Source organism: Hemitrygon akajei, chromosome 2 (assembly GCF_048418815.1).
Source record: "Hemitrygon akajei chromosome 2, sHemAka1.3, whole genome shotgun sequence".
Taxonomy (NCBI): Eukaryota; Metazoa; Chordata; class Chondrichthyes; order Myliobatiformes; family Dasyatidae; genus Hemitrygon; species Hemitrygon akajei.
In genome coordinates, this window is record NC_133125.1 from 21,709,679 (window position 1) to 21,731,130 (window position 21,452).

The window sequence follows — 21,452 nt, forward strand, 5'->3', positions numbered from 1 at the left end:
GCAACATATCGCTGAATCAGTGGGAGCCCTGGGCTTGTTTCCCTGCAACAAGACGGTCCCCTCGAGGGGTGAAGAGAGACAGCGATACTCGAAGGGGGTTCCTTCTGTCCAGTCCATTCCGCAATTTAGTTTCCGTTGCAGAAAAGCCCGCTTCACAGAGATACGATGTTGGAAATGGAAGCAACGTTTTCAGTGCTTTCGTGGCTATCTCAGGATATTCAGCCTTGACTTTGATCCAGAAGCCGGCAGAGATGTTATGTCAAACATACCTCTCAGCCCATCGTCATTTGCAAGCTCGAGGAGTTGATCTTCCTGTGCTGACATGGATGACGCGTGGGTAATGACCTCGGGTGCATTCAACAGTGGGCGTGACGGGGAATGAGGAACGGTGCAGCTGGCTCATACCGTTTCCTCGTGGCCCGGTGGTTGGGGACGACTGGCGAAGCTCTTTAAACTCACTGGGGCCAGTTTCTTGTTCTCCCTGTAAGCACGCGTGAGCATTTATTACTGTGCTCCCTCGAAACTCATCAGGGCCTCTTTTTGTTTTGCATTCCCATTAAATTCAGTGGAACCTTGTTCTCTGCACTCCCTTTAAATATGGCAGTCTAATATCACCAAATACCCAGGTGCATCAGATTAATGGAATTTTAAAGTTCATGAACATCACACCACCATGATTATGCTGATCATCATGCCTTACTCGGTCAAATACCCGCCCAGATGTCTCTTTTTACAGTTCCTCCACATATAGGTTACTACGATCATCCTTAAGGAGACCTACTCACTCTCCCTAACAATGGTTTTACTAATAGAGTCTGGCAGCTTTCTCCTTTATTTTACATGCCATTGTTATCTCATTGCCCTTCTTGCCCTCCCCATTACTTTTCACTGCATGGTCAAATCCTTCACAGTTTGAGAATTAAATAAAAGTCCAGAAAAGATTTCAAGTAACCAACTTGGATTTGCAAGCCACTTTGAAGTTGTTGGACGGCTGTAGGATTCAAATGGTTTACAATCATCTCTTGGGGAAGGAAAGCTGTTCTTGCTTGATTCAGAATTCATGGAGCAATGCTACATAAAGATGATATGACTCTCAGCTGTTTTCTTCAGTGTTTAATGTGGGCCAAGGCAGAAATAGTGTTCTTCCTTAACAATACCCCCCCCCATCCCAAGAATACACAACAACAAAAAATGAAAGCTGTATCCTGTGAATTGAAATTTGAGGGTTTCAAAGGTACTGTCATTTTTAATATATAGTAATTTCATTGGACTGTCACCCTTCTGACATAAAAGTGAGACATTTTGATCAAAATGTGTACTCCACATTTTCTACTATTATACATGGCCCCCGGCCAATTCTCACTGCTTGTATTATGGACAAATACAGTAAGTCAGATTCATTTTAAGAACTCACACTGTCTTGCTTGAAAAATATGGAAGGGATTCTCTATGTAAAAATCTATCAAAATTTCAATGTTGCTAGCTGCTAAATATAAAATTTTGCTACATGTGCTTTAGTTTTAAATGCTGAAATAAATTCTTTCCAGAATTTTGATTTGTGATAACATTCCATTTAGAGAGTATGGCAGTGGTTACAGTTTTAATGATGCACTTTATTGGAGGTGAAACAATATTCAAAGCTGTTGTGAGTTCAGATGTTGTCTTCATTTATGGGTCATTATGCTGGTCACATTGTAAGAAACTAAACAATATTATCCAATGGAATTAAGACAACTTCCTCGTGCTCCATCACCCAGTGTAAAGTAAGTGTGTTACTGCGTTAAACAAAACCTTAGAATTAAATTTCAAAATAAATCTCACAGTACATTTGTGCCCAAAAGCTCCTTGCAAATACAATTATCAGCATCAAAATACACGATTATTTAAAATAAAATACTTAATCAGAATTACACTTAGAGAAACAAATCAAGTACATCATAAATCTAGCCCCCACAAAAATATTTACAAGATCTAATTTTCTGTCACAAAAGAAACAACCCTTAATTGAAGATTTTTTACATAAAATTATAATGCAGAATTAAACTCCTCACTAGTAGTAAGACAGTTTTGTCAGCCTTTAAACAAAATAAGCCTACAGCAAAAATCACAAACATATGATTCATACTTTCTGATCCTATTTAAACAGTGCAGTTTCCTTTTACATTCACTGAGTACAATCAGACTTCATCGTATTGTTGGACCATCACGCGTAGGTGGAGGGGTTGCTGGTTCAGGCAAAAATGTAGCAGCTTCAGCAGCGGCTTCTGGAAGTGTCGATGTGAGAATGTGACGACAAACAGGGCACGTACCAGACTGAGAAAAAAAGCAATAACAATAAAGTCAATGTAATTCCAACAATTCCATTCCTCCTTCCACTTCGCTCTAGTCAATATTTATTAAGGAATGACCAAATACTGAAAAATGGCAAGACTACAGAAATTTAAAATTGTCACCTTAACAGCCATGGTGCAATGAAGAATCTAGAAATTCTTGCAACAGCTGTTAATATACATACTTCATCATTCTGACAAAGTCAGTGGATCACAACACATTTCCATTTACAATATGTTTACTGGCCTTGTACCTAAAGTAGTCCAAAAGTCGATCATCATATGCATAAGCAACGTGTATGGACAGGGTAATGAAAACCTTATTTGCAGCATCAACTAGATTTTCCTTTCAACATTTGTACACAACGCAAATTTTAAAAAGTGACCTGCTTTATTTCAGCATGATTATTTAAAATTTCAGTGAGTTTTTCCAAGAGTGTTGGCCTATACATGATTATGGGGATGTGCAGGCAAATGGACCAAGAGTTATCCTGAAAAATAATTCAAAATTGGGAACAGATGTTCTCAGGGAAATGTACAGCAGAGATGTGGCAAATGTTCAGGGGGTATTTGCGTAGTTTTCATCTTAGGTATGTTCCAATGAGACAGGGAAAGGATGGTAGGGTACAGGAACTGTGGTGTACAAAGACTGTTGGAAATCTAGTCAAGAAGAAGAGCTGACGAAAGGCTGAAAAAACTAGGTAATGATAGAGATCTAGAAAATTATAAGGCTAGCAGGAAGGAGCTTAAGAATGAAATTATGAGAGCCAGACCACGAGAAGGCTTTGGCGAGCAGAATTAAGGAAAACCCTAAGGCATTCTACAAGTATGTGAAGAGCAAGAGGATAAGAAGTGAGAGAATAGGACCAATCAAGTGTGACAGTGGAAAAGTGTGTATGGAACCGCAGGAGATAGCAGAGGTACTTAGCTTCAGTATTCACTATGGAAAAGGATCTTGGTGATTTTAGGGATGACTTACAGCGGACTGAAAAGACTGCGCATATAGACATGAAGAAGGAGGTTGTGCTGGAGCTTTTGGAAAGCATCAAATTGGAAGTAGTAAAATGGATTCAACAGTGGCTGGATGGGAGTTGCCAGAGAGTAGTGGTGGAAAACTCAGGTTGGTGGCCGGTGACTAGTGGTGTGCCTCAAGGATCTGTACTGGGTCCAATGTTGTTTGTCATATACATTAATGATCTGGATGATGGGGTGGTAAATTGGATTAGTAAGTATGCAGATGATACTAAGATAGGTGGCGTTGTGGATAATGAAGTAGGTTTTCAAAGCTTGCAGAGAGATTTAGGCCAGTTAGAAGAGTGGGCTGAAAGATGGCAGACGGAGTTTAATGCTGATAAGTGTGAGGTGCTACATTTTGGCAGGACTAATCAAAATAGGACATACATGGTGAATGATAGGGCATTGAGGAATGCAGTAGAACAGAGTGATCTAGGAATAATGGTGCATAGTTCCCTGAAGATGGAATCTCATGTGGATAGGGTGGTGAAAAAAGCTTTTAGTATGCTGGCCTTTATAAATCAGAGCACTGAGTATAGGAGTTGGGATGTAATTTTAAAATTGTACAAGGCATTGGTGAGGCCAAATTTGGAGTATTGTGTACAGTTCTGGTCACTGAATTATAGGAAAGATGTCAACAAAATAGAGAGAGTACAGAGGAGATTTACTAGAATGTTACCTGGGTTTCAGCACCTAAGTTACAGAGAAAGGTTGAACAAGTTAGGTCTTTATTCTTTGGAGCGTAGAAGGTTGAGGGGTGACTTGATAGAGGTATAATTATGAGGGGGATAGACAGAGTTGATGTGGATAGGCTTTTTCCATTGAGAGTAGGGGAGATTCAAACAAGAGAGTTGAGAGTTAGGGGACAAAAGTTTAGGGGTAACACAAGGGGGAACTTCTTTACTCAGAGTGATAGCTGTGTGGAACGAGCTTCTAGTAGAAGTGGTAAAGGCAGGTTCGATATTGTCATTTTAAAAAAAAATTGGATAGGTATATGGACAGGAAAGGAATGGAGGGTTATGGGCGAAGTGCAGGTCGGGGGAACTAGGTGAGAGTAAGTGTTCGGCATGGTCTAGAAGGGCCAAGATGGCCTGTTTCCATGCTGTAATTGTTATATGGTTATATGTCACCAGGACTGGACAAGATGTACTCCAGGCTACTGTGGGAGGCGAGTCTCTGGCAAGGATCTTCGCAACATCAATGGGGATGGGAGAGGTTCCGGAGGATTGGAGGGTTGCAGATGTTGGTTCCCTTATTCAAGAAAGGGAGTAGAGATAGCACAGAAAATTATAGACCAGTGAGTCTTACTTCAGTGGTTGGTTAAGTTGATAGAGAAGATGCTGAGAGGCAGGATTTATGAATATTTGGGGAGGCATAATATGATTAGGAATAGTCAGCATGGCTTTGTCAAAGGCAGGTTGTGCCTTACAAGCCTGATTGAATTTTTTGAGGATGTGACTAAACACATTCATGAAGGAAGAGCAGTAGATGTAGTGTATATGGATTTCAGCAAGGCATTTGATAAGGTAGCCTCATATGCAAGCCTTATTGAGAAAGTAAGGAGGCATGGAATCCAAGGGAACCTCGATTTGTGGATCCAGAATTTGTTTGCTCACTGAAGGCAAAGAGTGGTTGTAGACAGGTCATTATCTGCATGGAGGTTGGTGACCAGTGGTGTGCCTCAGGGATCTGTACTGGGACCCCTTCTCTTCGTGATATTTATAAAAGACCTGGATGAGGAAGCGGAGGGATAGGTTAGTACATTTGCTGATGACACAAAGGTCGGGGCTGTTGTGGATAGTGTGGAGGGCTGTCAGAGGTTATAACAGGACATTGATAGGATGCAAAACTGGGCTGAGAAGAGGCAGATGTTCAACCCAGATAAGTATGAGGTGGGTCATTTTGGTAGATCAAATATGATGGCACAATATAATATTAATGGTAAGACTCTTGGCAGTGGGGAGGATCAGAGGGATCTTGGGGTCCTTGTCCACAGGACACTCAAAGCTGCTGTGCAGGTTGACTATGCCTTCTTAACACAGTGTATTGGCCTTATCAACCATAGGATTGAGTTCAAGAGTCGAGAGGTAATGTTACAGCTGTATAGGACCCCACTTGGAGTACTCTGCTTAATTCTGGTCACCTGATAGAGGTGTATAAGATGATGAGGGGTATTGATCATGTGGATAGTCAGAGGCTTTTTCCCAGGGCTGAAATGGCTAAAAGGGTACAGTTTTAAGATGCTTGGAAGTAGGTACAGAGGAGATGTCAAGGGTAGGTTTTTATTATGCAGAGAGTAGTGAGTGCATGGAATGGGCTGCCAGTGACAGTGGTGGAGGCAGATACGATAGGGTCTTTTAAGAGACTCCTGGATAGGTACATGAAGCTTAGAAAAATAGAGGGCTATGGGTAACCCTAGGTAATCTCTAAACCAAGTACAAATTCAGCTCAGCATTGTGGGCTGAAGGGCCTGTATTGTGCTGTAGGTTTTCTATGTTTCTAAAAGCAGCAATTCCAGGCGTTGCATCAACTATAAACAAATGTAGACATGAGTCCCTTTCACACATTTTTTGAAGAAGCATAACTAGAAGGTTCCCATTTTCTCAAAGAAACTTTCAGTCAATTCTCCCTTATTATGATTATGCGCCCCTTCTTCCAAGCATGTTTGAACCTTCGTGTCAATTTCATTACATCACCAATGACCCTATTTTCTTGCAAAGTCACAATTATTTTGTTACCTCTTTGGAGCATTCAAGCCCCAAGTGCAACAGACACTGCTGCATCAACAGGTTAGATGGCATTGACTTCAGCTTGTTAGTATCCTTAACATGTTCATAGCCCTCCTTAGATGCTATTTGACATGCTGAGGCATAAACATGAAGAATAAAAGTTCATTTGTATAAATAAAAGTGTATCAATCAAACTTTAGAAATACATTAAATTTAAAAGAAACTAATTTCTGAATGAATATCAATCAGACTTTGGAAATACATTTCATCAGCAGCACTACCCTACCTGCCATCAAGGACATACATACAGGAAAGTGCCGGAAAAGGTCAGCAATATCCTGCTTATGTTCTGTCTGTCTCACTCCCATCAGGGAAGAGATTACGTAGCATCCAGCTGAAGACTACTAGGTTCAAAACCAGTTACTTTCCCCAGGCCGTCAGTCTGATCATCAACCCCGCCCTACCACCACCACATTTTTTTAAACAAAATATTTTTATTCACAATAAAATTATTGACAATAAACCATTCAATAGCTCTGAATACTTTGCAGACATTACCATTACATTCTATTCTATACAGTTTACCAATTTCAGCCACTCATGTGGCACTCTGCTGGTTCATATTGTACAACCACTGTCGAGGGGTATACTCCCCACCACCCAACCCCTCCCACTCCCACGGGACAACCGTGTTCCTTCCCCACCAGACCCTTGCGGTGGCTGCACCAAGTTTGAGTGCGTCCCTCAGCACGTACTCCTGCAGCCGAGAATTGACCAGTCGGCAGCTTTCTCCCACGGACATCTCCATGTGCTGGTAGACCAAGTTTCGGGCCTACCAAAGAGCGTCTTTCACCGAGTTGATGATCTGCCAGCAGCATCAGATGTTGGTCTCCGTGTGCGTCCCTGGGAACAGCCCGTAGATCAGAGAGTCCTGTGACACCAGCCCTTCCATCCTCCTCCACACCTTCTCCGCGAACTCACAATGCGCAAAGAGGTGGGTCACTGATTCCTCCGCACTGCAGTCCTCCCGTGGGCAGCGAGATGTGGAGACGACGTTCCGGGCGTACAGGAAGGATCTGACTGGGAGGGTCCCTCTCACCACCAGCCAGGGCGAGGTCTTGGTGCCTGTTGGTGAAGTCTGGCGATGAGGCATTTTGCCAGATGATCTGGACAGTCTGCTCAGGGAAACACCCCACTGTGTCCATCCAGTCCTTCTCCTGCAGTGTCCGCAGGATATTCCGTGTCGACCACTGCCTGATGGCCCTGTGGTCAAAGGCGTTGTTCTGCAAGAACTTCTCCATGTAGGACAAGTAGTGCGGCAACATCCAGCTGACTGGGGCGTTGGGCGGGAAAGGGGCCAGACCCATCCTTCGTAGCCAGGGCGACAAGTACTTGGTGCCCACATATTTGGGTTCCACACACAACCTGAAGCAGCCACACACGAAGCTGGTCATCGGGATGAAGGCAACATTGGGAATGTTTTTACCCCCATTGTCCAGGGACTTCAGCACGGTGACCCATCTGACCTGCTCCATCTTCGATCCCCAGGCGAATCTGAAGACAGCTCCGGTGATTTCCGAGCTGCAGGAGAGGGGGACAGGCCACACTTGCGCCAAGTACAGCAGCTCTGAGAGTACCTCACACCTGATGACCAGGTTCTACCCCGTTATCAGTAGGGAGCACCCTCCCCACAGTCCCAGTTCCTGCTTTACCTTGACAGTCCACTCCAGCCAGTTCTTATTACTCAACTCTGCACCCCCCCCCCCACCCAACCAGATCCCCAACACCTTCACGTAATCAGACCTGATGGTGAAGGGGACACCGGATCGGTCAGGCCGGTTACCAAAGAGCAAGGCTTCGCTCTTCACGTGGTTGACCCTGGCCCCTGACGCCAGCTCAAACTGGTTGCAGATGCTAGTCAGTCTGAGAACTGATCAGCCACTCCTCTCCACAGGCCCTGAGCACACTTCATCCCCATGATCCACTGCCACTTCACCCTCATACCTACAGTCACTGTCCTAGTCTGCTTTCATATGCTCTGCTGCTACCTAAAAGAATTACTTTCACCTCAGCATTTCCTTGTTAGTCACCTTATGTACAGATACTCCTGCACCCAGTGTCACTTTATGCATATACAAACAGTCCACATATGAAAGCTCGGCAGCATCTACGGAAAAGAGTACAGTTGACAGGTGAGGTGACACTTCACCTGTGAGTCTGCTGGGGTCATCTTCTGTATCTCGTACTCCTGGTGTGGCCCCCTGTATATCGATGAGACCCAACATAGATTGGGAGACCACTGCACCGAGCACCTACGCTCTGCTTACCAGAAGAAATGGGATCTCCCACCCATTTTAATTCCACTTCCCATTCCCTTCCTGACATGTCAGTCCACGGCCTCCTGTACTGAGGAAAGGGAGGGAGGTGTTGGAAATGGACCAGGTCAATTTGAGGGCAGGGTGGAAGCTGGAGGCAAGACTGATGAAGTCAACGAGCTCTGCATTGTGTAGGAAGCAACACCAAAGCAGTTGTCGACGTAGGGTAAGAAATGCTGGGAAGCGATACCAGTGAAGGCTTGGAATATAGACTTAGCTGCCAAAAAGGCAGGCATAGCTAGGACCCATGCAAGAGTCCATGGCTACATCTCCACACCTCTCCCCACCCCAACCCTCCCAGTTTCACCCATCACCTTGTGTTTCTTCCTCCCCTCCCCCCACATTCCTACTTTGACTCCTCATGTCTTTTTCTCCAGTCCTGATGAAAGGTCTCAGCCCAAAACATCGACTGCATACTCTTTTCAATAGATGCTGCCTGACCTGCTGAGTTCCTTCAGCATTTTGTTTGTGTTGCTTTGGATTTCCAGCATCTGCAGGTTTTCTCATGTAAGCAAGCCAATCTGTATATATACCGTCACACTCAGTTACATAGTGTTTTAAAGGTTTGCTTTTATATTTATTGTAGGGCTTTTTATATTTTTTTTGTGTTCTTTATGTTTAGATATGTTTATGCTGCATCTGATCTGGAGTAACAATCATTCTGTTCTCCTTTATACTCTTGTAGAAAAGAATGACAACAAACAATCTTGAATTTATGGGATAGTTGCTGCCCGTATCTAACTTACAAAGAGTACCTGCTGGTGACCCATCTGCTATTTCTGAACTACCTTTTGCTGAAGTTTCTCCCACAATGCTTCTAAATGTGAAGTTCTAGTATTTTGACACAGTGACAATGCACCAGTATTCTGATTCAGAATGGTAAACACCTTTGAGGAGGGAGCCTGTAACTTGTGGTGTTCTGCTCCAGTCAAAGTCACTGTTCTTAGGCAGAAGTCAAAGGTCTGGAAGGTATTATCATTGCAATCCCAACAAGTAACAGTGCATTTGCTTATGGTCTCCAAGGCAACTACAGTGCTCAATGGTGAGGGATGATGCATCATCACAGACAGTGAAAATATTTTGGGATGTGAGTTGGTGAGTTACTGACCAGAGGATATATAGCCCCAGATTCACTCCTGTTATGTATTAATATGGTTGGTCCAGTTCAGTTTCTTGTTAATGGACATCTTATGATATTACCACAGAGTCATAGAACACTACAGCAAAGAAACAGGCCCATTGAACCATCTAATCCATGCTGCTCTCTTATTCTGCCTAGACCCCTTGACCTGCATCTGGACCATAGCCCTCCATACCCCTTTGCTCTATGTACCTGTCCAAATTTCTCTTAAATGTTGTAATCAAACCCCCATCCATCACTTCCTTTGGCAGCTCATCCATACTCTCACCAAACTGAGTAAAATCGCTCCCCCCAAGCATTCCACCTTTAACATAAGAACACAACAAACAGGAGCAGGAGTAGATTATCTGGTTTGTCGATCCTGCTCCGCCATTCAACAAGATCATGGATGATCTGGCCACGGACTCATCTCCACCTACCTGTCTTTTCCCCATAACCCTTAATTCCCCTACTACGTAAAAATCTATTCAACCTTGTCTTAAATATATTTACAGACGTAGCCTCCATTGCTTTCACCTTTAACCCATGACCTCAACTTTTAGTTTCACCCGATCTCAGTAGAAAAAGCCTGTTTGCATTTACCCTGCTATACCCCTTATAATTTTGTATACCTTTATCAAATCTCCCCTCAACCTTGTATGTTCTAGGGAATAAAATCCTAGCCTATTCAGCCTTTCCTTGTAACTCAGGTTCTTAAATCCTGGCAAAATCCTTATAAATTTTCTCTGCACTCTTTCAATCCTATTGACATCTTTCATGTAGGTAAGTGACCAGAACCGCAAATAGCACTCCAAATTGGTCCTTTCCAATGTCTTATACAACTTCAACACAACATCGCAACTCCTGTAGTCAATATGAAGGCCAATGTAGCAAAAGCTTTCTTTACGACCCTATCTACCTGTGATGCCACTTTCAAGGAATTATGTATCAGTTTTCCCAGATCCATTTGTTCTACTGCGCTCCTCCGTGCCCTACCACCAACAGTCTAAGTCCTACCCTCCATCTGCCATTTTACAGTCTATTTTAAGGCTGATACAGATCCTGCTGCAAGCTTCATCACTGTCCACTGCACCATCAACCTTAGTGTTATCTGCAAATTTGCTGATCGAGTTTACATCATCATTCAGATTGTTGATAATAGATGACAAACAATAACAGAGCCAGCACCGATCCCTGTACCACATCACTAGTCACAGGCCTCCAGAGAGGCAAACATCTGCTACCCTGAACCTAATGTCTAATCCAATTTACAACCTCATCTTGAATGCCAAGCAACTGAATCTTACTGACTAACCTCCCATGTGGGACCTTGTCAAAGGCTTTGTTAAAGCCTACGTAGACTACATTCACCGCCTTGCCTTCATCAACTATCTTGGCAACTTCCCTGAAAATCTTGGTTAGACATGAGCTCCATGTATAAAGCCATGTTGACTATCCCTATTCAGTCTGTCTATCCAAATACTTACACATCTGGTTCCTTACAATACTTCCCAATAACTTATCCACTACTGATGTTAGGCTCACCAGCCTATAATTTCCTGTTTTATCTTTAGAGCTTTTCTTAAACAACAGAAAAATATTAGCTATCCTCCAATCCTCCTGCACCTCACACATGGCTAAGGACGTTTTAAATATTTTTGCTAGGGCCCCTGCAATTTCTGCACCAGCCTTCCACAAGGTCCGAGGGAATAGCTCCTCAGGCCCTGGGGATTTATCCACAAGACAGCAAACACCTCCTCCTCTGAAATCTGTTTATGGACCGTGACCTCATTGCTGCTTCGCCTCACTTCTATAGACTGTGCCTATCTCCCAAGTAAACACAGCTGCAAAAGTATCGCTTTAAGATCTCACCCATCTCATCTAGCTCCATGCATAGCTGACCACTCTGATTTTCCAGAGGACCAATTTTGTCCCTTGCAATCATTTTGCTCCTTTGCTCTACCAGTGGTGGACTTAACAATGGTAACATCAGTGAACAATCGGCATGGGGTACAAGTACCCAGTTCCCGGAAACTGGCAACACAAATTCAGTGCTGAAGATGACTTGTCAAAGGCTACAGTGTGTTGGAGGTGGGATGTATTTTGTTAGGCTTTACTTGGAGTAATGTGTGCAAGTATGGATGCAGAAAAATTCACAGAAATGTTGCTTGGTCTGGAGGGCTTAAGAGACTGGTTAGGCTCAGTCTGCTTTCCGTGGATTCAAAGAGTGTGAAAGGCGAACTTAAGAGTTTTATAAAATTACGAGGTTCACAGACACGATAGTCACACCTTTTTCCCTAGGTAGGGCATAGGTTTAAGGTGCGAGGGTAAGGGTTTACAAGGGATCTGAAAAAGTTTTGTATATAAAGCGTGGTGAGTATATAGAATGAGCTTCCAGGAGACTGTTCAGGCAGGTACAACATTTACAAGAAGACTTTTGAATAGATACATGGATTGGAAGAGTGTAGAGCAATATGAGCCAAATGTAGGCAAATGGAATTAGCATAGATGAGCATCTTGATGGGCATAGATGAATTGAGCTGGAGGACATGCTTAGAAGTTGTACAACTCAATGAATCTATAAATATCACCCAAGTGCTGCTATATATTTCCCTTTAAATTAATAGTGGACATCAACACTTCTGATCATATCATGGAAGGAAAATCATGTTGAGGCACGCTTGCAGTAACATCCTGGAACTGGGATGATTGTCCTCCAATAATGACAAGCAGCTGCCTCTGTGTTCCATTTAGTGGAGTATGTTCTTCTGAAAAGCCACTGATTGCAATTTTAAACAAGATTTTTGATGCAATATTCTTACAAATGCTGCCTTGATAGTGGGAGAAGTCTTTCCCACCTCACTGGAATTCAGCTTGTTGGTTTATACTTGGCTTGCCAACCCTTGACAACAGCTTGAGAGTCACGGACCCTTCCACCTTGGAGGAGGACGGTGGCAGCTGTACTGTTGATGCATGTTAACAGATCAACCTCACAAACTTCTCCATATGTCATGCTATCAACTGGGAATTATATTGTCATTCCTTCACCATCATGAAATTCTGGAATTCCTCCCACCTCCCACCCAAAGCACAAGATCTTCAATGGTTCAACCACCAGCTTCAGGGCAAACAAGGACAGGCATCAACTGCTACTCTTACCTGTGATGGACAGGATTGACAAATAAAGCCTTCAGATTCAAAAAATGGTTGTTTGCGCAAATTAGGTTGTCCCAACTATCCTGAACAATGACATATCATGTTCAAGAAAGATTTCTAAAACAAAATTTGAAGAAACATACCTTCTGCAACCAGAGGGTCACACATGGTCTATGAAATATATGATGACAGGGCAATTCTGTAACCAAATCTTCTTTTACATATTCACTGCAACAGATAGCACAGGACTGTTCCAGGCCTGGAGGATCAAAGGTAAACCATTCATTCATTACAGCACAGATCCACGACAGCGCAACTGAAACAAACAGGCTCTATATTAAAAGCTCTCCATAGAGCCTTGACTAAAGGTCAATCTGTGTTTGGGATTGATTAGTTAAGAGCAAATTAAAGGAAGGCAGGGGCAAGTGCAGCAGCTGGAATGGAAGTAAAGTGGTAATCTTAAGGCTTTAGCAGTGAAGAGAGGCTTCACTCAGAGAAAGCAGAGGAAAGAAAAGCTCAAGTTTTTTTCCTTCTCTTCTTTATATCTGCTCAGCTAGGACAACAGAGAGGTCAGGGCAAGATAGCATCATTTTCCTCTTGATGGACGTGGGAAGGCAGGGAGACCTCCAGTGTTCCTGACCACTACAACCGCGAGAAGTGCATCCAGCTGCACCTTCTAAAAAAACGCGCTGAGGAGCTGGAGCTGGAACTGGATGAACTCTGGATCATTTGGGAGGCTGAGGGGGTGAGAGATAAGGACATATAGACATGTAGTTACACTGAAGCTGCAGGACACAAGAAACTGGGTGACAGTCCATGAAGGGGAAAGGAGTTAAGGAGCCAGTGACCACTCCCCTCAACAACAGGGTACTGTCGGGGGGGGGGGGGGGGGGGCAGGATGACCCAACAGAATGAAGTCACAGTAGGCCGGGTCTCTGGCATTGAGTCTTCCTCTGTGACTCAGAAGGGAAGGGGGAAGAAGAGGCATACAGTGGCGATAGGGGATCCATAAGTTAGGGGAACAGACAGGAGGTCCTGTGGAATGTTGCCTCCCGGGTGCCAGGGTCCAGGATATCTTGGACTGAGTCCTCAGCATTCTTAAGTGGGAGGATGAACAACCAGAAGTCATGGTCCACGTAGGTACCAACGACGTGGGTAGAACGAGTGACAAGGTGCTGCATAGGGAGTTAGGTGGCAAGTGAAAGGGCAGGACCTCCAGGGTTGTGATCTCAGGATTGCTACCAATGCCATGTGCTAGTGAGGCTACAGAGCTAGGACAATTATACAGTTTAATATGGGGCTAAGGAGTTGGTATAGGAGGGAGGGCACAAGATTTTTGGATCATTGGGCTCTCTTCAACGGAAGGTGGGACCTGTACAAAAGGGACAGTTTGCACCTGAGCTGGAGGGGGGACTAATATCCCAGCAGGAATGTTTCTTAATGCTGCACAGTGGCGTTTAACTAGAGTTACAGGGGGATGGGAACCAGAGTGCCAGACCAGTTAGTGGAGAGACTGTGGAGGCAGATGTGGAGACTGTGGAGGCCTCAGACAAAATTAGAAATCAAAGGATTGAGCACGGTGCAACAAAATCGAAAAGATGAATACAGGACTGAAGGTGTTGTATCTGAATGTGTGCAGTATATGGAATAAGGTAGAAGAACTTCCAGAACAGTTGCAGATTGGCAGGTATGATGTTGTAGCCATCACTGAATCATGGCTGGAAGATTATAGCTGGGAGTTTAACGTCCAAGGATACACATTGTATCAAAAGGATAGGCAGGAAGGCAGAGGGTGTGGCAATGGTGTTGGTAATAATAAAATCAAATCACTAGAAAGAGGTGACATAGGATTGGAAAGTGTTGAATTACTGTGGATAGAGCTAAGGAATTGAAATGATAAAAAGACCCTAATGGGAGTATTATTCAGACCACCAAATCTACAAATTACAAAGGGTGATAGAAAATGCTTGCAAAAAGGACAATATTACAATAGTCATGGGGTCTTCAATCTGCAGGTAGATTGGGAAAATCATGTTAGTACTAGATTGTAGGAGGGATAATTTCTAGAGCTCCTACAAGATGGCTTTTTAGAGCAGCTCATGGTTGAGCCCACAAGAGGATCAGCTACTCTGGATTCGGGCGTTGTGCAATGAACCAGAATTGATTCGAGAGCTTAAGGTAAAAGAACCCTTAGGGGAATTGATCAAAACATGATCGAATTCACCATGAAATTTCAGAAGGAGAAGCTAAAATCAGATGTATCAGTATTACAGTGGAGTAAAGAGAATTACAGAGGCATGGGAGAGGAGTTGGCCAGAATTGATTGGAAAAGAACACTGGCAGGGATGATGGCAGAGCAGCAATGGCTGGAATTTCTGGGAGCAATTCAGAAGGCACAGCATATATACACCCCAAAGAGGAAGTTGACACAACCATGGCTAACAAGAGAAGACAAAGACAACATAAAAGCCAAAAAAGGGCATATAACAGAGCAAAATCAGTGGGAAGTTAATGGATTGGGAAGCTTTTAAAAACCAATAGGAGACAATTAAAAAATGTATCAAGTAAAGATAGATTACAAAAGTAAGCTAGCCAATATTAAAAAAAGGATACCAGAAGTTTCTTCAGATAAAGAGCAAAAGTGAGGTGAGAGTGTATATTGGACTGCTGGAAAATGATGCTGAAGAGGTAGTAATAGGGGATAACAAAATGGCAGATTAATTGAATAAGTATTTTGCTTCAGGCTTCACTGTGGAAGACACGAGCAGTATAGTGGAAATTCCAGGTGTCAGGGGGCATGAACTGTTTGAAATAACTAGACTGAAGGTTCTTGAGAAACTGAAAGGTCTGAAGGTAGATAAGTCAGCTGGACCACACGGTGTACAACCCAGAATTCTGAAAGAGGTGGTTGAAGAGATTGTGGAGGCATTTGTAATGATTTTTCAAATATCATTAGATTCAGGAATGGTTCAGAAAACTGGAAAATTGCAAATGTTATTCTACTCTTCAGGAAGGGAAAGAAGCAGAAGAAAGGAAAACTATAGGCCAGTTAGTCTGACCTCAGTGGTTGGGAAAATGTTGTAGTCAATTATTAAGGTCTCGGGGTACTTGGAGGCACTTAATAAAATAGGCTGTAGTCAGCATGGCTTCCTTTAGGGAAAATATTACCTGACAAATCTGCTGGAATTATTTGAACAAGTAACAAGCAGGATAGACAAAGGAGAATCCGATGAAGGTGGTTTCTTGGATTTTCAGAAGACCTTTGACAAGGTGTCACATGAGGCTGCTTAACAAGCTTTGAACCCATGACATTACAGCAAAGATTGTAGCACGGATAAAGCAGTGACTGACTGGCAGGAAGCAAAGAGTGAAAATGAAAGGAGCCTTTTCTGGCTGACTGCCAATGACTAGTCCTGCTCCATAGGGTCCTGTGTTGGGACCGAGCCTTTTTAAGTTATAGGTCAATGATTTGGATGATGGAACTGATGGCTTTGTTGAAAAGTTTGCAGACGATATGAAGATAGCTGGAGGGGTAGGCAGTTTTGAGAGAGACACTAAAAAAGGACAGACAGATTAGGAGAATGAGCAAAGAAATGGCAGATATAATATTGTGCTGGGAAGTGTACGGTCATGCACTTGGGTAGAAGAAATGAAAGGGTTGAATATTTTCTAAATGGAAAGGAAATACAAAAAACTGAAGTTCAGAGGGACTTGGGAGTTCTTGTGCAGGAGTCCCAAAAAGTTAATTTGCAGGTTGAGTCTGTGGTGAGGAAGACAAAGGCAATATTAGCATTCATTTCAAGAGGACCAGAATATAAGAGCAAGGATGTAACATTGAGACTTTACAAAGCACTGGTGAGGCCTCACTTGGAGTATTGTGAGCAGTTTTAGGCTCCTTATCTTAGAAAGGATGTGCTGAAATTGGAGTGGGTTCAAAGGAGCTTCATGACAATGATTCCAGGATTGAATGGCTTGTTCATATGAAGAACGCTTGATGGTTCAGAATCAGAATCAGGTTTATTATCACCAGCATGTATCATGAAATTTGTTAACTTAGCAGCAGCAGTTCAATGCAATGCATAATATAGAAGATAATAAATAAATTACAGTATACGTATATTGAATAGATTAAAAATCATGCAAAAAAACCAGATATATTAAAGACACTTCTTCACTACGAAGACACTACCTCACTAGGTAATGTTCATGGGTTCAATGTCCATTTAGGAATCAGATGGCAGAGGGGAAGAAACTGTTCCTGAATCGCTGAGTTTGTGCCTTCAGGCTTCTGTATCTCCTACCTAATGGCAACAGTGTGAAAAGGGCATGCCCTGGGTGCTGGAGGTCCTTAATAATAGACGCTGCCTTTCTGCGACACCACTCCTTGGAAGATGTCCTGGGTATTTTGTAGGCCTGTACCCAAGATGGAGCCGACTAAATTTACAACCTTCTGCAGCTTCTTTCGGTCCTGTGAAGTGTTCTCCCCCATACCAGACAGTGATGCAGCCTGTCAGAATGCTCTTCATGGTACATCTATAGAAGTTTTTGAGTGTATTTGTTGACATACCAAATCTCTTCAAACTCCTAATGAAGTATAGACGCTGTCTTGCCTTTTTTGTAACTACATCAACATGTTGAGACCAGGTTAGGTCCTCAGAGATCTTGACACCCAGGAACTTGAAATGGCTCACTCTCTCCACTTCTGATCCCTCTATGAGGACCGGTATGTAGAAGAGCAGCATTGCTATGGAATCATCATCACCAGTATCTCAAGTTTTATGGAAGGCATGTATCTGGCATAAAAACTGCCATTTCCATCAAAACTAGTGAGAATTTTGGAAGAACATTAAAATATTAAAAGTCATCACATCAAAGATTACACTACAAACATGACATTACAGTAACACTGTTGTTACTGGCATGCAACAAATTGAAATATCAAGTGTTTCAGTCTCGCCTTTTTGAATGCAGTTCAATAATGAAAGCACAATGGTGTGATCAGGGCTTCAAACAAGATCTTCCCATTAGACAAGTAGTAAATGAACTCATTTACTACCAGTTTATAGTCCCAGTCACATACACAAAGCCATCAGGCTGAAAAAATACCCAGTAACTCCCCCCAGCACCCGTTGTGTTTTATAAGACTGCTTTAATATTGAATTTTGTTTTGTATTTTATGCTTATTCTGTTTTGTTGATGCTGCATTGGATTTGGAGAAAACAATTATATCATTCTTCTTTATACTTGCGTACTGAAGAATGATAATAAGCAATCTTAAATCCTGAATGTACTTACCATTATTTGAATGAACAAAAGACAAATATCATACCACCTTTTTGGTTCAACAAATCCAGTCTCCTAAATGGAATCTGATTTCGGACTTTTTGTTGACTCCATCTGGCCCAACAAGCCACACCGACAAGGAATCCACCTTAACTAACCTAACCACAGGTCAATTTAAAATGACCAGTTAACCTACTAACCGGTACATCTTTGGACTGTGAAACGAAACCCACATGGTCATGGGGAGAACGTACAAACTTTTCTGGAGGGAAGGTAAACATTTGCAGCATCAAAATAAGAAACAACAGTTCAAAAGATCTGTCATATTTCTGAAGATGAGCAAAGGCTTGAAGGAAATTTCCATTGAATGTTTTCAATGGCTTTTTTCAAAATTATATTAGACTAAGAAACAAAAACTAATGAGTAAACGGCTTACCATTATGCTCCTCGGTGATTGGAACTTGTGGTAAGCATTCAATTGTTTCATTGGATGCTGGAGGTGGAGCCTGCTCCCCATCTATGGCCAAAGATTCTAGATGTGCTAAAGCAGCCTTCAAATAAAAAAAATTTAAAACTGAAAATTCCAGGATATTAAAATGTTTTCCTCACATATACATTTTACAGAACACCTTCAGAATACCAGTCATTATTTTAGAAGGACAATTGTTAATGGTTTGAAACTAGACTGGAACCCAATACCTAGAATTGAAAGGCTAAGACATTGTTACTCATTCCTTCTGCTTAAACGCAATTATTAATCCATTAACAAGAATGGCTAGAATAGTTAAATTGTGAACTTTTCAATCAAGTATTGAAACAAGTGCTCTAAAGCTAGGGTTCTAATAGTACAACTATAATATATACAACTCCTCCCTCAGAGTGTCACACACCCTGAGCCAATAGGCTGGTCCTGGACTTATTTCCACTTGGAATAATTTACTTATTATTATTTAATTATTTATGGTTTTATATTGCTATATTTCTACACTATTCTTGGTTGGTGCGACTGTAACGAAACCCAATTTCCCTGGGATCAATAAAGTATGTCTGTCTGTAAGATCATAGTTTATCCAAATACAAATGCCTGGATTTCATAAATCCGTGAAGGTTTACCACCTCCATTGCTTGAGCCAGTCGCTCTTCTAGAGCCATGAAGGAAAGGAGCTGTGGATTCACAGATGATATAGCTTGAGCAGTAAGTCCTTCACCAAGTTCATCCAGCAGTCTGAAATAAACAATATGAAAGTGTTTGTCAAACACTTCCTAAAAAAATTAAACTATTAACTTTGAGACCCCTGTACCATAAACTTTAATTGCTACTTTTTCCTGCTTTAAAGTTATCCTCCAGCAAGTTTTTAAAAAAAATATTCACTCAAATATTCATGGCAATTAAAATATATATGCAGAAGCTATACTGAAACCAATGGCTGTTTTTAACTTGCCTCTGAAAAGCAGAATATGCATCAGTAATTTTAAGCTGGTCTTCTCCGCGCCTTGTGGTGTTTTGGGCAGCAACCTTGCCGTTTCTTTAGCACTTTTTTTTTACAAGGCCAAGTTACTACCTAGACACTCAACCCAGTGCGGATGGAAAGCATGCAAGGAGCCAGCCGGATTCGAACCCAGGACCACTCGCCTTGAAGTTTGGTACAGGTGCCATCACATCACCAGCTAGTTATCAGTAACTTAACTGTTTGCAAATACAGTTCAAAATTTGGTTCTTCTGCTTTTCTAGAATCTAACTTAAATTTTAGTCAAGTAACTGGGGATTATCATACCAACTGCAACAGACACCTGGATACCAATGAAGAAATTAAAGTCTTACAAACCTCCATTCCATATCCAAGTCTTCACTGATGCTGGAATAATCTTCAAAGTTGTTGCCGTCATTTAGAATTAAAAGCCCTGATTGCCCAAGTTGATCAAGCCCTTCAGTCTCATCAGTGCTGCTGCTGCTGGTACTAGTGCTATCACTTTCTTCATTAAATGCCACCCAGGGAATCTCTCCTTCTTCTAAGGAGGTTGGTTCTCTAGAAAAAATATAGTTATAAGAACAGTTAAAACAAATGGAGTGGGCCACTTGTACATGACTGGCCATTCAATAAGACCACTGCTTATCTTTTACTTCAGCACCATTTTCCATTCATGCCCCACTATTTCTGATTCTCTTAATATCCAAAAATGTAACAAAGTTTGTTTAGAGCACAGGTTCCCAACCTGGGATCGACAGACACCTTGGTTAATAGTAGGAGCCCATGGCATAAAAAAGGTCAGGAGGCCCTGGTCTAGAGTATACTCAATAACTGAATCTCTACATATCTTTTAGTTGAAGAATGCCAAGTAATCACTAGCCTCCGTGTAAAGAAATATCTCCTCATCTCACTTCCCAATGGTTAGCCCTGGTTCTAAATACCAAAGACATAGGGGAACTATCAATGTTCAATGTTAGAACTTCGTGTTTCATTGATATCATCTCATCTTTATGGACGAGGCATGAGATGGGTACTTTGCATTGCTATTCACCAAAGAGAAAGATTTCCAGGACAGTGAAAGCAGTGTGAGGTATGCTAATATACAGGTGCATTTTGAGATCACAAAGGTGGTAGTGCTGGTTCTTTTAAAAAAGCATAGTGGATAAATCCCAAGGGCCTGATGGGATATATCCCAGATTTCTGAAAGAGGCAAGAGAGGTGATTCATTAATGGAGCCTTGACAAAGATTTTTGTATCCTCAGTGGCAACAGCTGAGATCCTGGAGTACCAGAGAGTAACCAATGTTATTCCTTATTTCAAGAAGGAAAATATGGATAATACAGGAAATTAAAAACTAATGAGCTGCCCATCAGTGGTAAGGAAGCTAATGGAGAGGATTCTTAAGGAAAGGATTCAGACCTTTTGGAAAATATGGCCTGATTAGGGACAGGTCACATTTTACAAATTTGATTGTTTCTTTGAGGGCGATGAAGGTAGGACAGTGGATGTTATCTACATGCATTTTAGTTAAGGCCCTTGACAAGATCCTTCGCAGTGGGCCAATTCAGAAGGTTAAGAAGCATAGGATCCTTGGCGGTTTGGATTCAGAATTGGCCTGCTTATACAAGTCAGTATAGTGGTGGAGTGGTGTTTTTGTGGCTGCAGGTTTCTGTGAGAGTGGTGTTCCACAGGGATTGGTGCTGGAGCCGTTGATGTTTGTGGTATAAATGACTTGGATGAAAACAGATAGTAGTAAGTTTGCAGACAAAGACTGATGGAGTTCTGGACAGTGTGGAGGGCTGTCAAAGGATAAATCAGTTTCAGGAGGGGAAATGGTAGATGGAGTTAATCGAACCAAGTCTGAGGTGTCGCAGTTTGGGAGGTTTAATGTGACTGTAAGTAGACTGTTAATGGTTGTATATCTTTCCTTACAAAAGGAGACCAGACGCGTTCAAAATATGCCAGGCACAGCCATA

General features: G+C 42.3%; 1 protein-coding gene across 3 annotated transcripts in view; it reads right to left on the reverse strand.

The window, feature by feature from the left end:
* Positions 1-1,212: 1,212 nt before the first annotated feature.
* pja2 (praja ring finger ubiquitin ligase 2) overlaps positions 1,213-21,452 on the reverse strand; it is a 58,437-nt gene continuing 38,197 nt past the window's right edge. For all 3 annotated transcript variants that reach the window (XM_073068174.1, XM_073068163.1, XM_073068154.1), the window contains 5 exons: positions 19,834-20,034; positions 19,124-19,232; positions 18,444-18,558; positions 12,868-12,983; positions 1,213-2,313 (listed from right to left, as the gene is read on the reverse strand). In XM_073068174.1, coding sequence (XP_072924275.1) covers positions 2,185-2,313; positions 12,868-12,983; positions 18,444-18,558; positions 19,124-19,232; positions 19,834-20,034 — 670 coding nt within the window. In that variant the 3' untranslated portion in view covers positions 1,213-2,184. The remainder of the gene's footprint in view (positions 2,314-12,867; positions 12,984-18,443; positions 18,559-19,123; positions 19,233-19,833; positions 20,035-21,452) is intronic.